This window comes from Heloderma suspectum, chromosome 6 (assembly GCF_057233095.1).
Source record: "Heloderma suspectum isolate Gila_16-S chromosome 6, 16-S_ref, whole genome shotgun sequence".
Classification (NCBI taxonomy): Eukaryota; Metazoa; Chordata; class Lepidosauria; order Squamata; family Helodermatidae; genus Heloderma; species Heloderma suspectum.
In genome coordinates, this window is record NC_139463.1 from 104,270,699 (window position 1) to 104,287,695 (window position 16,997).

A 16,997-nucleotide genomic window follows, 5' to 3' on the forward strand; every position below is an offset into this window, starting at 1 on the left:
CATCAGCTAACAAACAGGGAGCACATGGAACAGTGTATTAATTAGGAGGCAGATTGGGGGTTTGAACCCGATTGGCCATGAAGGTCACTGAGTGATGCTGGGCCAGTCACAAGTTCTCACCCCAACCTACCTGATAGGGTTGTTGTGACAATGAAATGGGTGAGGTGAGGAGAAGGATGTACTTCTTAAAGAATTGCAAGATAAAAATGTAGCATATAAATAATAATCTGCTGCATGCGTTTATAGAATAGTTGTCATGCTTAAGTCGGTGGATGCAGGCATCTCCCCCTTGACTGTGACGACTCAATGGAAAAGTAACATCAGGAAAATCAGGGTAGATAGTTGAATCCAAATATTAATTCACATCTTATTCAGCCAGTTAAGGTACTTAGATTGCCATATCCTTATGCAGAGTGATAGATATAGCTATCATGTTGGATCCAGACTAAGTTAGTTGAAAGTATGTCCCGCTGAAATCAATGGGACAAGTTAGTCATGATTTTACCCCGTTTGATTTCAATGGGAACTAAGTTCAGCTGACAGTGTAATCTGTTTCTCTCTTCATAGCAAGTCAATTTAATCAGTAAGGCAGTAATCCAGATCCATCTGTCCCATTCTAAGAGAGATGGAGCAGTTGTTGATGTTGATCCTACAGTTATAGACATTCTGATATTAAACATGTGACTGACTCTAAATGTCCCTTTAGAACAGTCCCTAAAATATCACAGTAGAACATTTTGGAGACAATACAGAATCTTGTACCTAGTCATTTTTTTATTTTATCTAGAGATTCACAATAACTGGATATTGCTAGGACACAGTGAAAATATAAACTCCCACCCTCTGACTTCTCCCACATTGGTCAGAATCAAGATTATAGGAGTGTAAGTCTTATTGGAGTGAGAGTGATGCTACTGGAATGGCAACATAATTTTCTTGTTGGACTCAATGGCCTTATAGGCCCCTTCCACCCCTACTTTTCTATGATACTTCCATGATCATCCAGATCATATTTGTATTCACACTTTCCCAAAGCCCCTTCCAAAATGGACTGCTACAAATTGCTTTCCCATTTCAACTGAAAACGAAATCTAGTCATTTCTTTTTAACAGAAGTTTACATGAGGCCTCTTGTATGGAAAGGTGTTAATAAAGCCTCAGCTTCTGTTTTTTCCTGCACAGTTCCATACTTTTGAATTAAAGTCTACAGTATATTTCTTATTTGAAAGAACCTGAAATACTGCATATCTTTCTGTCCTTGTGTTCTCTTTTATTTCTTGATCGGATATCATGACATCTCTCTGCCATAAATCACACATCGATACTAATTGATTTTTCTACCAATTTCAAGAAGGGAAGAGAAGGATTCAAAGCGTATAGTGGTGTGTGTATCCACACTGCAGTGGGGGACAGGCTGCTTTCCTCAGCTTTCGTCGGAGTGCCACTTGTGGCCTCTCCTGGACAGAGATAGCCCAGCCACAGTTACCTGTGCTCTGATAACACCTGGGATTTGTGACTGTAATGTGCTGTGTGTGGGGCTGCTTTGGTAGACAATTCAGAAACTGCGATTAGTTACAAGCGAGGTAAGGTGGGTGGTGATTAGAGAGTGCCTTGTAAGGGGTGGTGCCCCGTTTGTGGGATTCCCTCCCTGGGACATTGTTATTGTTTCAGTGTCAGGCAAAGACATTTTTATTCTCCCAGGCTTTTTAATATTACTGTTTATCATGATTGTGCTGCTAGCTTTGGCATTTTAGTACTTTATTTTATCTTGTTTTATCAGAAAGCTTTGCTAATGGGCAGTATGTAAATCTTTCAAATAAAAAAACAAAGTTTAAGTATACCAAAAAACAGAAACCTTGCGTATACAAAAGCCTGTGAATGTGTTTTCCATGTATCTCTTAACCCAGAGGGGCATTTTGTGGACAGGCATAAGAAGGAGCTAATCGAAAGAGTGACAGAGGTTCCCCTGAATGAGCTTCGTGATTTCGCACTGGATAAGAAGCAATATGAGACTCTCCTTAATTGTGCCACAGAAAAGATGAAAATGGAAGAGCTGTTCCAAATAGAGCAGGACTGGAAAACGCCGCAGAAAGACCATTTGTACCGAGTGTTAGCACAAACCAATAGGCATGTCATTGAAATGATTGAAGGTAAATCTAAAAGCAACGAGAAATGTTGAGACTTTTGTGAGCTTTTCTTAACACAAAAGTCTAAGGGGCATTTCCTGAATTAAATACAGTCCCCATTGCTGTTTAATTAGATGTTATAGAAAATAAGACTTTGTCTGCTCACATCCCAGGAATGGTAAATAAGATGCCTTTGCAAGCACACTGCCCTTATGCATAGTTTATTTTGCAGTAAATGCACATTATTTATTTTCTTCATATGAAAACTGGTGTCCTGCGTATCTGCTATAGCACTCAAGGCAGATTTCGTTCTTTGTCTTTTTGCACATACTCCACACATTTGCCCCCAAGGCTGTGCCTTTGTTTTGAAGTTATCACATTGATCCAGTATTGATTGCAATATTTTGCCCCTGGGAGAACAAAACAACCATTCCTGTTGCCCCTGGGAGAAAAGAGCAATCATTCCTGTTGTGATTTTTGCAGAGATGTCACTGAAGATGAAGGCCAGGGCCTCTACTGAGAAACTGTGTAGTCACTAAGGATGAGCAACAAAATCCCTACATACGTCTCCCCTAGCTATGCAGTATTTTGTGATTTTCCAATATGCTTGTTGCTATTATTTTGTAACTCTTTGGAGGCTGTACACATATGTGGTAAAACTCCATCATAGAAGAGCATTTTTCTACTCCTACTTGGTAACAAAATGGCAAATGCTAGTGCTCAACTTTTCCTGCTCCCTGGTTTGCACATGGACTGGATATTACGTTGTTGTCACTGAGCTTCCTCTTTTCCTGGTAGGACTCACATAACAGAAGGGGTATATCAACAGTGAGTCAGTATGGTGAAGTGGTTAGAGTGTTGTGTTTGGAATAAGGAGACATGGGTTGAAGTCCCAACAGGACTGGTCTATGGTTGCCCAGTGAACTTCCTGGTTGAGCAGGGATCTTTTAGAGGATTGCTGCTGCTGCTGCTACTACTGTTGTTGTTGTTGTTGTTATTTTATTTATTATATTTCTATACCACCCCATAGCCGAAGCTCTCTGGGCAGTTTACAGAAGTTAAAACATTAAAATATGTTATACAAAGTTTAAAAGCCATTTACATAAAAGCACACAGACAAAATATACAAACATATAACTAAAAACAACTTTGAACAGTCAGTCATAACTAAAGACACATCCAGGATTGATTAAGGCTCATCATGTGCTGCCAAATGCCTGGGAAGAGAGATAGATATGTCCAGATATGGGCATAGCTGGGCCACCAACCAAAGTTGGTAGAAGGCACTGCATACCACTGAGGCCAACTGTGCTTCAAGTGACAAGGATGGGTCCAGGAGGACCCCCAAGCTATGGACTTGCTCCTTCAGGGGGAGTGCAACCCCATCCAGAACAGGTTGAGCCCCATCCAGTCAACAGAACCACCCACCAACAGCATCTCAGTCTTGTCTGGATTGAACTTCAGTTTATTAGCCCTCATCTAGTCCATTATCGCAGCCAGGAATTTATTTAGCACATCCACAGCCTCACCTGAAGAAGATGAAAAGGAGAAATACAGCTGCATGTCAACAGCATACTGATGACAACACACTCCAAAAGTCTGGATGACTGCATTCAGTGGTTTCATATAGATGTTGAACAGCATGTGGGGCAAAATGGACCCCTGTGGAACCCCATATTGGAGAATCCACGGGGCCAAGTAATGTTCCCCAAGCACCACCTTCTGGAGCTGACCATCTAAGTAGAAGTGAGACTACTGCAATTCAGGGCCTCCCACTCCCAGTGCAGACAATCTTCCCAGAAGGATACCATGGCTGATGGTATCAAAAGCCGCTGAGAGATCAAGAAGAATTAACAAGGTCACACTCCCACTGTCATTCTCCCAACAGAGGTCATCATACAGGGCGACCAAGGCTGTTTCTGTGCTATGAAAGTAAAGTATCTTGGGCCAGTGCTGTCCCAGGATATTTTGCTGCCTGAATCAATTCCTTATTTATTTATTTATTTATTTATTTATTTATTTATTTATTTCCTTGATCGCCCATCTGGCCGGTCACCCGGCCACTCTAGGCAATGTACAATAATACAACAGTTTAAAACAATAAAATTCCACATTAAAACATTGTATTTCTAAAAATACCCTAACCCACCCCAAATGCCTGCCTGAACAACCACATTTTTAATGCGTGGCAGAAGTACGCTTCTGTGTCACAGAAGCCCAGGAGGGGGCATGGCGGAGTTCCCTAGGGAGGGAGTTCCACAGAGTGGGGGCCACCACAGAGAAAGCCCCCTCCCTCGTCCTCACCAGCCTAGCTGTCCTAGCTGATAGGACAGAGAGAAGGCCATCCGAGGCTGATCTTGTTGAGCAGCCTGTCTGGTGTTGTTGGAGGCTCTCCTTGAGTCCAGAACTGCATAGGGTTTTAAAGGTCAAAACCAACACCTTGAATTTGGCCCAGAAAACAACTGGTAGCCAGTGCAACTCCTTCAGCACTGGAGTGATGTGGTCACACCGGTGGCTGCCTTTAATCAGGTGAGCCGCTGCGTTCTGCACCAGCTGCAGCTTCTGAACCATCTTCAAGGGTAACCCCACGTAGAGTGTATTACAGTAGTCAAAACGAGAGGAGACCAGGGCATGCATTACTGATGGGAGCAGATGGTCGGGAAGGTAGAGGTGCAGCCGCCGTATCAGATGGAGTTGGTACAGTGCTGTCTGGCTCACAGCTGACACCTGAGCCTCCATGGACAGTTGAGAGTCTAAAATGATCCCCAGGCTGTGGACTTGGTCTTTCAAGGGTAGCCATACCCCATTCAACCCCAGGTCATCATCCCCCAACCTCCTCTTGTCTCCCACCAAAAGTACCTCGGTCTTGTCAGGGTGCAGGTTCAGCTTATTCCTCCCCATCCAGCCACTCACCGTCTCCAGACATTTGGACAGGGATTCTACGGCCGACCTTGGTGAAGATTTGAACGAGAGGTAGAGCTGTGTGTCATCCGCATATTGATGACACTGCACCCCAAACCTCCTGATGATAGCTCCCAGCAGCTTCACATAAATGTTAAATAGCATCGGGGAGAGGATGGAACCCTGTGGCACCCCACAAGTGAGCGGCCACAGGTCCGAAACCTCCTCTCCCAGTGCTACCCTCTGGTACCTGCTGGAGAGGAAGGACTGGACCCACCGTAATATGGTGTCTCCAATGCCCAGCCCCTCCAGGTGGTCCAGGAGGATACCATGGTCAAAGGTATCAAAAGCCGCTGAGAGGTCAAGGAGAACAAGGAAGGAGCATTCACCCCTATCCAAAGCCCACCTCATGTCATCCACCAAGGCAATCAAGGCCATTTCTGTCCCATACCCAGGCCTGAAGCCCAATTGAAATGGATCTAAATAATCGGCTTCTTCCAAGTGTACCTTCAACTGCATCGCCACCGCCCGCTCAATTACCTTGCCCAAAAATGGCAGATTCGAAACTGGGCGAAAGTCGTTCAAGACATGGGGATCCAAGGAAGGCTTTTTTTATGAGCGGTCTTATCCCTGCCTCCTTGAGGGCTGATGGCATCACTCCCTCCTCAAGGGAGGCGTTCACCACCACCCTGATCCCCTCACCCAGCCTCTCTCTGAAGCTCATAATGAGCCAAGATGGGCAGGGATCAAGTAAGCAGGTGATGGGCTTTACAGATGAAAGCACCTTGTCCACTTCATCAGAAGGAAGAAGCTGGAACCGATCCCACAAAACCAGTTTGCCACAGGCTGCCTCTTGCTTGCTAACTCTATCCATGGCACACGGAATAACACTCCTGATCCGATCAATTTTATCTGCAAAGTGCCTTGCCAAGACCTCACAGGAGGCCTTCGAATGCTGCAGCAGTTCCGGAGCAACTGGACTGACCAGGCTCCAGACCACTTGGAACAGCCTCCTGGTGGGACAGCACTTTGCGGACACGATAGAGGCAGCATAATATTCTTTTTTTACTACCTTCACCGCCATGTGATTAGGCTGAAGATACAGCTCTAGCTCGTGTCTGATCGTCTTTGGAGCAAAACTTCCGCCATCGGTGCTCTAGCCGTCTCACCTCCTGTTTCAGAGCTTGTAACCATGGATTGAACCATGGTGCAGTTTGAACCCTGTTCAGGGGGACAGGGCGTTTCAGAGCCACCTGATCTAACGCCCCAGTGATTGCAGCATTCCACCCACCCGCCAGGGTCTCGACCGAGTGGCTGTTCGCATGCTCCAGAGAATCCCCAAGTGTATTCCATTCGGATCCATAAGACGCTTGGGGTGGACCATTTTAATGGATCATCCACCCCTGCGGAGGGGTCGTGGAACCGAGACATCCAATGTCACCAGATAGTGATCTGACCATGACAAGGGGGTGGTGGATATACCCTGACTTCCAGATCACTCCCCGCTTCTCCAGTAACAAACACAAGGTCTAGCGCATGACCGGCTACATGGGTGGGCCCAGTTGGAATAGGGTACAGCTCCCAGGAAGCCATGGTCTCCATGAAGTCCTGAGGTGCCCCCGTGAGGACAGCCTCTGAATGTACATTGAAGTCCCCCAACACCAGTAAGTTAGGGGACTGTACATACACATCAGAGACCACCTCAAGCACCTTGGCCAGGGAGACAGTCATGCAGCGGGGTGGGTGGTACATGAGCAGAATCCCCAGACTGCCCTTCAGGCCCAACCTCTAGTACATGCACTACAAATTCCTTGTAGTGCTGCCTGAAGCAGTCTGCTTCACTCTGCTGCATGGCAGAGCCAGCCCTGATGGAGTGGGTAAACTGTGTGCTCACAGGAACTGGCTGGAGGAAGGGTGGGGTAGGTTGTGTTAGACTAAAAACCAGACAGGTATATACCAAAATCCCATGAATTCTGAAGCTTAAGGGCTTCTCCACACAGAGTTTTTATCCTGCTATTGAGATTGGTTACACACCCCCAGCTTGTGGGTCCTTTACATGACGTCATCAACCTCCAGGGCATCTCCCACATTAAATGACCTTTGTCACATTTTTTAAAAGATTGGAAACAATGAGCTATCAAATTATAGCGTGTTGAGTTTCCTCCTGAAAAGAGGAAGTCATGCAAGAAGAGGAGCTAGTCCACAATGCCATCTAGTGACTGTATAATAAAACATATAGAACACACAAATAAGGGGAAAAGGGGGGTGAAGGGAAGCGTGTGTAAAGGGAGCCTGTCTTGAACCTGCATTTAAAATGGAAGCAGAGAGCACTGGTAAAGTTGCGGGATTTTAGGTTGGTGTAGAAATGCTCTCAGAATACATTTACTGAGGTTGTAATGTGTTTCTTGTCAGAGGAGCATTTTATTGAAAAGCACCAGGAGGAACTGATTCATCGAGTCTCCAGGGTTGACAATGTCTTACAACGCCTTCAAGTTGAGCATTCCCAGATAATGGAGGGCTCAGACCAGCAGAAAATGAAACAGTTGTTCACTGTGGTGCCAAAGTGGGACAGGAAGCAGAAGGATCTTCTCTACGGCATCCTGAAGAAAACGAATGGATCCCTTATTGCAGAACTTGAGGGTGAGTTGATGGCATCAGAAAAATAACTGGACCTTGATTTAGAGCTTTGACTTGAGAACTCCCAGCTAAACCAAAGGATGCAGGCCTGATTTTTCTGCCTGGTTGCACTTTAAGGGCCGATCTACACTTAAGGGGTTTTTTTGCTTCCAATGAGGAGGTTTCACCGCCTGTCTTTCACACTACGCAGTACCCACCTCAAATTGAAACCAGAATTTCCTACTTCTGTGCTCCTGCTTTCTGTACCCTGATATCCCAGTATTTCCCCTTAATGTGCTCTGATTTTCTGCCTTCGCTACTGTATCTGGTCATAGTCCCCTCCCCTGCCTGTCCATATATGGCAATGTTTGTATTTCCCTCCTGTCCAATCACAGCTCTCAATGGCCCCATGTCGTTTTCCGGCTACTGATCGCATAGCTTCCTCAGCACTCAATGTTTCCTCAGCAACAAGCAAAGGGCTGGATGTGTGTGCATTTGTCTGATCTCAGAAGCTAAGCAGGGTCGGCCCCAGTCAGTAGTTGGATGAGCTTCACATCTCGAATCTTCGAATCTTCAAAGATCATGCCTGAATTAGAAAAAAAAAATCATGGAGAAGCCACGATTCTTTGAAGATAACGCCTTAATTAAAAAAGAAAGCCAAAGGGGGTAAAACTTAGTTTCATTTGAAGGGATAGAAAAACCCCCTGCTCAATGCAGGAAGCCTGATTCCCAGGCGGTCGCCTATCCAACTACTGACCGGGCTGATGTGAAGCTTCCAATCTTCGAAGATGCCAGCAGCCTCCCCCAAATGGGAGCACTGGGTGCTGCCACCACTGCCTCTCTTCCTCATGCCAGCTGTCAAGGGCTGGCATGGGGAAAAGAGCATTGGCAGACACCCCCCAGCCACTCGCCCTGGCCTCCAGCAGGTGAGGGGGGAGGATAGGTGCCTCCTTCTTCCCTCCATCCCCACCTGCTACAGCGGCAGCAGCAAGGGACAAGCTGGTTGTTTCCCCCAAGGCCAGGAAAACATGCGGAAAATGACAAGCCTCTCCCATGCCACTGCCGCGCGGTGGGCGTGGAATCAGCAGAAACAGGAAGAGTTTCTGATCCTCCAAGGAGAGCTGCCATCTTTAAGAGCAGGAAAACAGCACAGCGCTCGAGTGTGAACTGAGCTTGCACATTCGATGAAGCACTGCAACAGGGAAAATGGCTGAGTGTGGATAATCACGTTTTAATGCGAGAGCATTTAACCCGACAGGACACCAAATTTGTTGCGATGGCGGGCGCAATGTAGATCAGCCCTTAGTAGTTCTATCTTAGAATGCAACATAAACAGTGTGATGGAGCAAGGGCTAATCTTGAGACCCAGTTCTGCCTTAAGCCATCTTGCCATCTGAGATAGAATGCAGGATCCTGCCTCTGCCACTGCAGTGCTCCATGCCACCTTCAGCCACTACTTAACGCAGCTGGCACAGAGATGCTGCACAACATGTCATGAAGCTTCAACAAATCCGTGCCTGTCTTTTGCGAGACTTTTGCTATCTCTCATGAGCCTTGGCCAGGCAAGACTTGGGGGAAACCCTGTAAGGTCTCAGACTGTATGTGGATGGGCTTCTTCACATGGAGCTTTTATCCTGCTATTGAGATTGGTTACTCATGGAAGTTTGCGGGTCCTTTAGATGATGTCGTCAACCTCCAGGGCACCTCCCACACTAAATGAACTTTATTCCATTTTTTAAAAGTTTGGAGATAATGAGCATTTGAGTTCTGCTTGACTTCCCTCATGAAAAAGGAAAAGCCACAATAAGAGGAGCTGGACCACAGCGCCATCTAGTGGCTGTATTATGAAACATATGGAAGACTCAGATAAGGGCGAAAAGGAGGGGGAAAGTGGGGGTGGGGAAGGAAGCACGTGTAAAGGAAGTCCGTTGTGGTCCTGCATTTAAAACAGAAGCAGAAAGCCCCATTTTAAATGTGGGATTTTGGGCTGGTGTAGAGATGCTCAGTGTTGCCTGGTCTAGGGTTCCAGCTGCAGTGGGCCTAGCTAGATGCCGGTGGCCTTGGAGTGCCTGGCCCAGAGGCAGCTGCCACTTCTTTTTTTCTGTTTAAAATGCAGCAGCTGCTTCACTTTAGGGAGAAGAAAAAGTGACTCACCAACAGTACTCCAGGGTTGTACCAGCAGTACTCCCTGGTTGGCAGGGTGCCAGTCTGTCTGTGGAGTGCCCAGCCTGGCTGCTACCACTGGCAGCCAACAGGAGATCCCTCGACTCAGACTGGAGGGTCATGAGTTATTTACAAGAGGAATCGAGTAGGGAAACCACGTCTGAATCCGATTCTGGGACATTGCACTGCCACCAGCCAACCTCTTGGGATATGCTACTTCTAGTCAAGCAGGCAAACCTGGGGGTTAAATGCCCTGGCCAGCGGAAGGAAATCTCTGTCTCTCTGTGTCCTTGAGGGCCGACTTTTCCAATTTTCTCTTGCCATCCCTCAATTACTAGAAGCTAGAAGCATCATGATAGATATTGTCTAGCTTAAAAGTTAATCAGGTAAGGGCACAATCCTATGCATGTTTAGATAGAAAAAAATCCTACAACTCTGAGCATTCCTCAGCCAGTTGTAGCACTTTTTGTATGCCTGCTAGTCAATGGCTAGACGGCCATAGGATATCTGGTTTTCCGGGAACCAACCTTGGAGCCTGTGCTCTGAGGTTGGTTCCTGGAGAACCGACCTTCCCCCCATTAAGATGGTCCTCCCCTGGCATCATCCTCCAAATGGATTCCTGACTGCGCTTGCAGATTCTTTGGAGCACGCAAATGGCCGCTTAGTCAAGACCCTGGTGGATGGCTGGAATGCTGCAATCACCGGGGCATTAGACTGGGTGGCTCCGAAACGCCCTCTCCCCCTGAACAGACTGATTCAGAACCATGGTATACCCTATGGTTGTGAGCTCTGAAGCAGGAGGTGAGACGGCTAGAGCGCCAGTGGCAGAAATCTCACTCCAAAGACAATTGGACATGGGTTAGAGCTGTAGCTTCAGCCTACCACATCTGCATGGCGATAAGAGCAGCAAAAAAGAATTTTTATGCTGCCTCTATCACGTCCACAGAGTGCTGTCCTAGGAGGCTGTTCCAAGTGGTTTGGAACCTGGTTGGTCCAGTTGTTCCGGAACCAATGGAACATTCTAAGGTCTCCTGTGATGAGTTTGCAAAGTACTTTGCAGATAAAACTGACCGGATCAGGAATGCTACTCCGTGCGCTGTGGATACAGTTAGTGAACAAGGGGCGGCCAGTACTTCGACAAAACCAAAGTACTTTTGGTGGGAGACAAGGGGAGGTTGGGAGATGTTGACCTGGTGTTCAGTGGGGTGCGGCTGCCCGTGAAGGACCAGGTCTGCAGTCTGGGGGTCATTTTGGACTCCCAGCTGTCCATGGAGGCTCAGGTGTCAGCTGTGAGCCGGACAGCGCTGTATCAGCTCCATCTGATACAGCAGCTGTGCCCCTTCCTTCCCAGCCATCTGCTCCCATCAGTAGTTCATGCCCTGGTCTCCTCTCGCCTAGACTACTATAATGTGCTCTATGTGGGGTTATCCTTGAAGATGGTTCAGAAGTTGCAGCTGGTGCAGAACGTGGCGGCCCGCCTGATTAAAGATCACTCCAGTGCTGAAGGAGTTGCACTGGTTACCAGTTGTTTTCCGGGCCTAATTCAGGGTGTTGGCATTGACTTTCAAAACCCTATATGGTTCTGGCCCAGTCTATCTTAAGGAGCGCCTCCAACAACACCAGGGACACTGCTCAAGGAGATTGGCCTCAGAAGGCCTTCTGTCTGTCCCATCAGCCAGGACAGCTAGGCTGGTGAGGACTAGGGAGAGGGCCTTTTCTGTGGTGGCCCCCACTCTGTGGAATTTCCCTCCCTAGTGACCTCTGCCATGCCCCCTCTTTGATGAGCTTCCACCAGACTTTGAAAACCTGGCTGTTCAGGCAAGCATTTGGAGTGGGTTAGGGTTTTTTAGAGCAATGTTGTTTTGTTCAGTTGATTATGTAAATTTGTTGTATTTTGTGTTGTTATTTGTATTGTATGCCACCTAGAGTGGCCGGGTAGCTGGCCAGGTGCGCGGCTAATAAAGCTACTAAATAAATAAATAAATAAATAAATAAATAAGTAAATAAATAAATAGGCATTTCCTCATTATGTGAGAAAGAAAGGGGAATTCCTGTTTTTAAAATATGCCTTCTGCCTGCAGCTTTTTAAATCAGGAACACCTTTTAGCCAATTAAAGTTGCAATCCTTTGCCCACTTTCCTGTGAATAAGGCCCAGTGGAACTGGAGGCATGGACTTGCTTCCATGGAGCTGAGCTAGATGATACATTTGCCATGGGGACCGACGCACCGAGCCCTGATCATACTGGCTAGTAGAACCCTGTACATGAGTTGAGGCCATCACATGGCAAGTGCCAGCTGCATTTCAGTAGCTGGGGAAACCAGCTGCATCTCATGCAGCATGTACAGTCAGAGCCAGAAGTTTTGGAACAAGGATAACTGTTTTGGCAGTTGGCCTCTGTACACCACCACATTGAAGTTGAAAGGAAACACACCCAGATGGGAGCGAAGTCAGGACTTTCACCTGTAATTCAAGGGGTGTGACAGAAATGGGACGCTAGCCATTCAGGAAGGACAACCAGTGCCATACACACACACCCATTGTTGGTGGCTCATAAGTAATGGAACAAACCAACATCATTTCAAACTTAAGGATCGCCTTTAATATCTGGATGAAAATCCTTTGCAGGCAATGACTGCCTGAGGTCTGGAACCCATGGACATGACCAAATGCTGAGTTTCCTCCCTTGAGATGCTTTGCCAGGCCTTTATGGCAGGCAGCTGCCTTCAGCTGCTGCTTGTTTGTGGATCTTTCTGCCTTCAGACTTGTCTTCAGGAAGTGAAAAGCATGCTCTATTGGGCGGAGATCAGGTGACTAACTTGGCCATTGAAGAACATCCCACTTCTTTGCCTTCAGAAACTCTTGGGTGGCTTTTGCTGTATGTTTTGGATCATTATCCATCTGCAATATGAAGCGGCGTCCTATCAGTTTGGCAGCATTCGGCTGAATCTGAGCAGAAAGTATAGCCCTTCAGAATTCATCCTGTTGCTTTTATCAGCAGTCAGGTCATCAATAAACACCAGTGACCTGGTTCCATTGGCAGCCATACATGCCCATGCCATAACACTGCCTCCACTAAGTTTGACAGATGATGTGGTATGCTTTGGATCATGAGCTGTTCCTTTCCTTCTCCATACATTTCTCTTCCCATCGTTTGGGTACAAGTTAATCTTGGTTTCATCAGTCCAAAGAATCTTATTCCAGAACTGGGCAAGCTTTTTTAGGTGTTTGCTGGCAAAGGCTAATCTGGCCTGTCTGTTCTTGAGCGTTACCAGTGGTTTGCACCTTGTTGTGAAGCCTCTGTATTTACATTCATAAAGCCGTCTCTTGACTGTAGATGTTGACAATCACATGCCTACCTCCTCAAGAGCGTTCTTGACCTGGCTAGATGTTGTGAAAGGTTTCCTCTTCACCATGAGCAGAATTCTGCGGTCATCTACTTTAGTTGTCTTCCGTGGTCTTCCAGGCCTTTTGCTGTTGCTGAGCTTGCCAGTTAATTCCTTCTTTTTCAGGATGTTCCAAACTGTTGTGTTGGCCACTCCCAATATTTTTGCTATCTCTCTGATGGGTTTATGTTTTTTCCTCAGTCTAATGATGGCCTCCTTCACTCGCATGGACACCTCTTTGGACCTCATGTTGGGAGTTCCAGTGAACAGCTACCAAATGCAAATGTAACACTTAGAACCACCTCCAGGACTTTTATCTGCTTGATTGGTCATGGGGTACCCAGGAAACAGGCCACACCTGGCCATGCAGCTTGCTTGTCAGCCATTCATTCCATTACTTATGAGCCACCAACGATGGGGGTGTGTTTATGCCACGGGCTGTCCTTCCTGAATGGCTTTTATCAAACCCCTTGAATTACAGCTGAAAGTCCTGACTTCGCTCCCATCTGGGTGTGTTTCCTTTCAACTTCAATGTGGTGGTGTACAGAGGCCAAGTGCCAAAACAGTTATCCTTGTTCCAATATTTCTGGCCCTGACTGTACTTCTCCAGACCACCCACCTTCACTTATTGAGTCTTAGGACACAGAATGCTTTCAAACGCAAACCGCAAACCTAGGACCCACTTCCATTTAATATATATATATATATATATATATATATATATATGTGTGTGTGTGTGTGTGTGTGTGTGTGTGTGTCCTCTCTCTAACCTGGCTTTTTCTATCATCTCCTACATCTTTCTCTTCTCCCCATGTCCTTTTCTTCCTCCATCTGACCCTTTTCCTAGACTTAAAAAAAACTTAAACAAAAAAGGGGTTGCAGCAGTGTCAGCATCACTATCATTGGAAGCCCAATGAATTAAACAATCTCTCTGGGGTGAGATACTGGGATGTCTAACACATCTGGGTGTAAAGCTGTGGAGAAGAGAACAGATTCCGCCGGGTGGTGGAAGCAGATGGTGCAGAGAAAACCAACCAGCCGAGCCCAGCGTGCCAAGCCATGAAGGAGCTCACTTGCATGCTGGATGGAGTGGTTCATGTTTTGCTGTAACTGTTGAAATGAGCTAGGGAACAAAAAGGATGTGGGGATACTTGTGCCTTCTTGTCAGCCACCCACCCACAGCAGGGGTGCTGACTGGGTGCTGGCTCGCTGGCCCTTGGAGAGCAGGGGTCGCATGCCTGGTCAGGAAGAGGTGTAGATATTGGGAACTGCAGTTTTTCTTTGTGTGAAGTAAAGAGCTGAGTGGAGCTGAACTACTATCAGGCTGGAAACTGTTTCCTGTTTGTGAAGAGAAGACTGAAGAGCTAAACTATTCCCATACTGAATACCGAAAATAGGGAATCGCTAAACTTTGCTGTAGTGGTCCTCAGCTGAATCATTATTGGCTGGAAAGTACAAACAGGCGGGCTCTTCCTCCTTGGCTGAAATCACTGCTAGGTTGGGAGGCTTAAGGCTTCACTAGTACTGTGGAGATTGGTTTAGCAATCCCCATTGGCTTGGAGCTGCAGCGTAAGTTCCTCTGCTGGCATGGTGCAAGACGTTGCAAAGCTCTCAAATCCTGAGCTTAGAGGATCCCTACTCATTGGCCGCATCCCTGGACACAGACTTCCATTGGCATATCTAGATGTTGGGAGAAAGTGGGATGTGTTGGACTACAATATATTTTTGCTTATGTGGCTAATCTCTTGTTGATTGACTGTTGACTTGAATAAATGCCATTACTTGTGCACATCTCTGGAGTGTGTGTTGAGGGAAGGTTGATACTCAGACATCCAAATTGGAGTCCCAGGTTTCCTGAGTGGGGGCTTGAGCCAGAACTAAAAATAAAGGAAGAATAACTCCTAGACACTGAGCCCGGCCCTGGGTGCTAACCTGTGTTCACCAGGAAGGCAGAAAGGATCAAAGAAGAAGTTGGGCTGCCCTACACATTGGGGATGTCTGAAAGATATGACTTGCCTTGAAATCCTTCCCAGAACTATGCTTGCTATGCTTCACAAGAAACCATCTCCGTTCTTGTGAGAGCATTAAATCACAACTCTCTTTTCTCAGAAGGTCTCCTTTTTTTGGTCCTCACATCTCTGGGCTAAACTAAACATTCTGTTCATCATGCGTAGTGTACCTATGCATGATAGCTTTGCTTACTGTTGCATAACCATACTCAGTCCCAATTCAGATCAGGACCATGGTGCTCCAGCAAAGTTTTTTTAAAAAAACCTTCTCCTCACCCATTCCCCTTGAAATTCTGCCCCCCCCCCCCCCGCATCATGAGATGTAGTGATGGCCACCAATTTGGATGGCTTTAAGAGGGGATTGGACAAATTTATGGAGGATAAAGCTATCAATGGCTACTCATCCTGACTGCAATATGCTACTTCCATTATCAGAGGCAGCATGTCTATGTATACCAGTTGCTGGGGAACATGGGCAGGAAGGTGTTGTTGCACTCATGTTCTGCTTATGGGTTTCCTGTGGGCAGCTGGTTGGCCACTGTGTGAACAGAATGCTGGACTATATGGACCTTGGTCTGATCCAGCAGGGCTCTTCTTCTGTTCTTAACTCTGATGCAGGGGAATGGAATTTCAGAGAGGAAATGGGTTGGGCGGATGTCCCCCCCCCCCCGAACACTGTGGTCCTGATCCAAATCAAGCCCAGGTGTGTTTACACAAGAGTAAACAAAACTATCATGTATAGCTACACAATGCGTGATTAACAGAAAGGGCTTCTCCACATTAGCAAAACTCCCACAGCATTTTGGCACAATACACGTGCTCCCCCACCCTTGTTTTTGCCTCTTTCCTTCCCATATGTTTCATTTATAATGACAACAGATGGTGCTGTTTTATTGTGCGATTTTGATTTATTACAGCATTTTCAGTATTATAAAATGGCAGATTCCCACTTGAAAATGGTAGGAGAGGCACTGGAGGTTGATGATGTTGTGAAAAGGACCTGTGAACTTCCGTGGGTGAGCAATCATGAGCCTTGTGTAGAGACACTCAAAATTTAGTTTGGCCCTTCCTTTTCTCTCTTTTCTCAGAGGGTCATTTCGTTGAGAGGCACAAGGAAGAATTGATTGAAAAAGTCACTGGGGCAAACATGGTTGTGGAATTACAGCTCCACTTTACAATCTGCAACCATTTGCGTCGTCGTATCTTGCGGAAAGCCACAGACAAGGAAAAAATGGAGGCCCTCTACAAGGTGGTGCCTGGCTGGAAGAGAGACTGGAAGGACCATCTCTACCATGTGCTAAGAGATACAAATGAAGACCTGATCAAGGAGCTTGAGGGTAAAATCAGTGGACCTCAACTCATAGCTATTTTTGAAGTACTTGAATTATTGGCTCACTTACACAATAACCTCATAAAGTGTGGGTTTAGGATTCTACTTTGCTTGCTCAGCTGCTTAGAGCGACCTCCATTATGAACAGAATGCCAAAGTCTCAGTGTCATACAGAAAAAGTCATCTTGATTCACCAGGCCACATGAAAGAGCAAACCCCTAAGTATTCATGACAGGGGAGGGACTATAGCTCAGTGGTAGAGCAGCTGCTTTGCAGGCAGAAGTTCCCAGGTTCAGTCCCTGGCATTTCCAGGCAGGGCTAGGAAGGAATCCTGCCTGAAACCTTGGAGAGCTGCTGCCAATCAGTGACGACAATGCTAGGCGAGATGGACCAATGGTTTGACTCAGTACACGGCTGCTTCCGGTATACGGCTGCTTCTGAGATGACTCTAATTTTGTGATGAACAAA

General features: G+C 46.6%; 1 protein-coding gene across 1 annotated transcript in view; it reads left to right on the forward strand.

Moving 5' to 3' along the window:
* The window catches only part of LOC146342236 (uncharacterized), a 64,089-nt gene that overhangs the window by 31,397 nt on the left and 15,695 nt on the right, over nucleotides 1-16,997 (forward strand). The window contains exons 8-10 of the mRNA XM_084807781.1: nucleotides 1,907-2,149; nucleotides 7,439-7,666; nucleotides 16,288-16,536. Of these exons, the coding sequence (XP_084663907.1) occupies nucleotides 1,907-2,149; nucleotides 7,439-7,666; nucleotides 16,288-16,536 (720 nt within the window). The remainder of the gene's footprint in view (nucleotides 1-1,906; nucleotides 2,150-7,438; nucleotides 7,667-16,287; nucleotides 16,537-16,997) is intronic.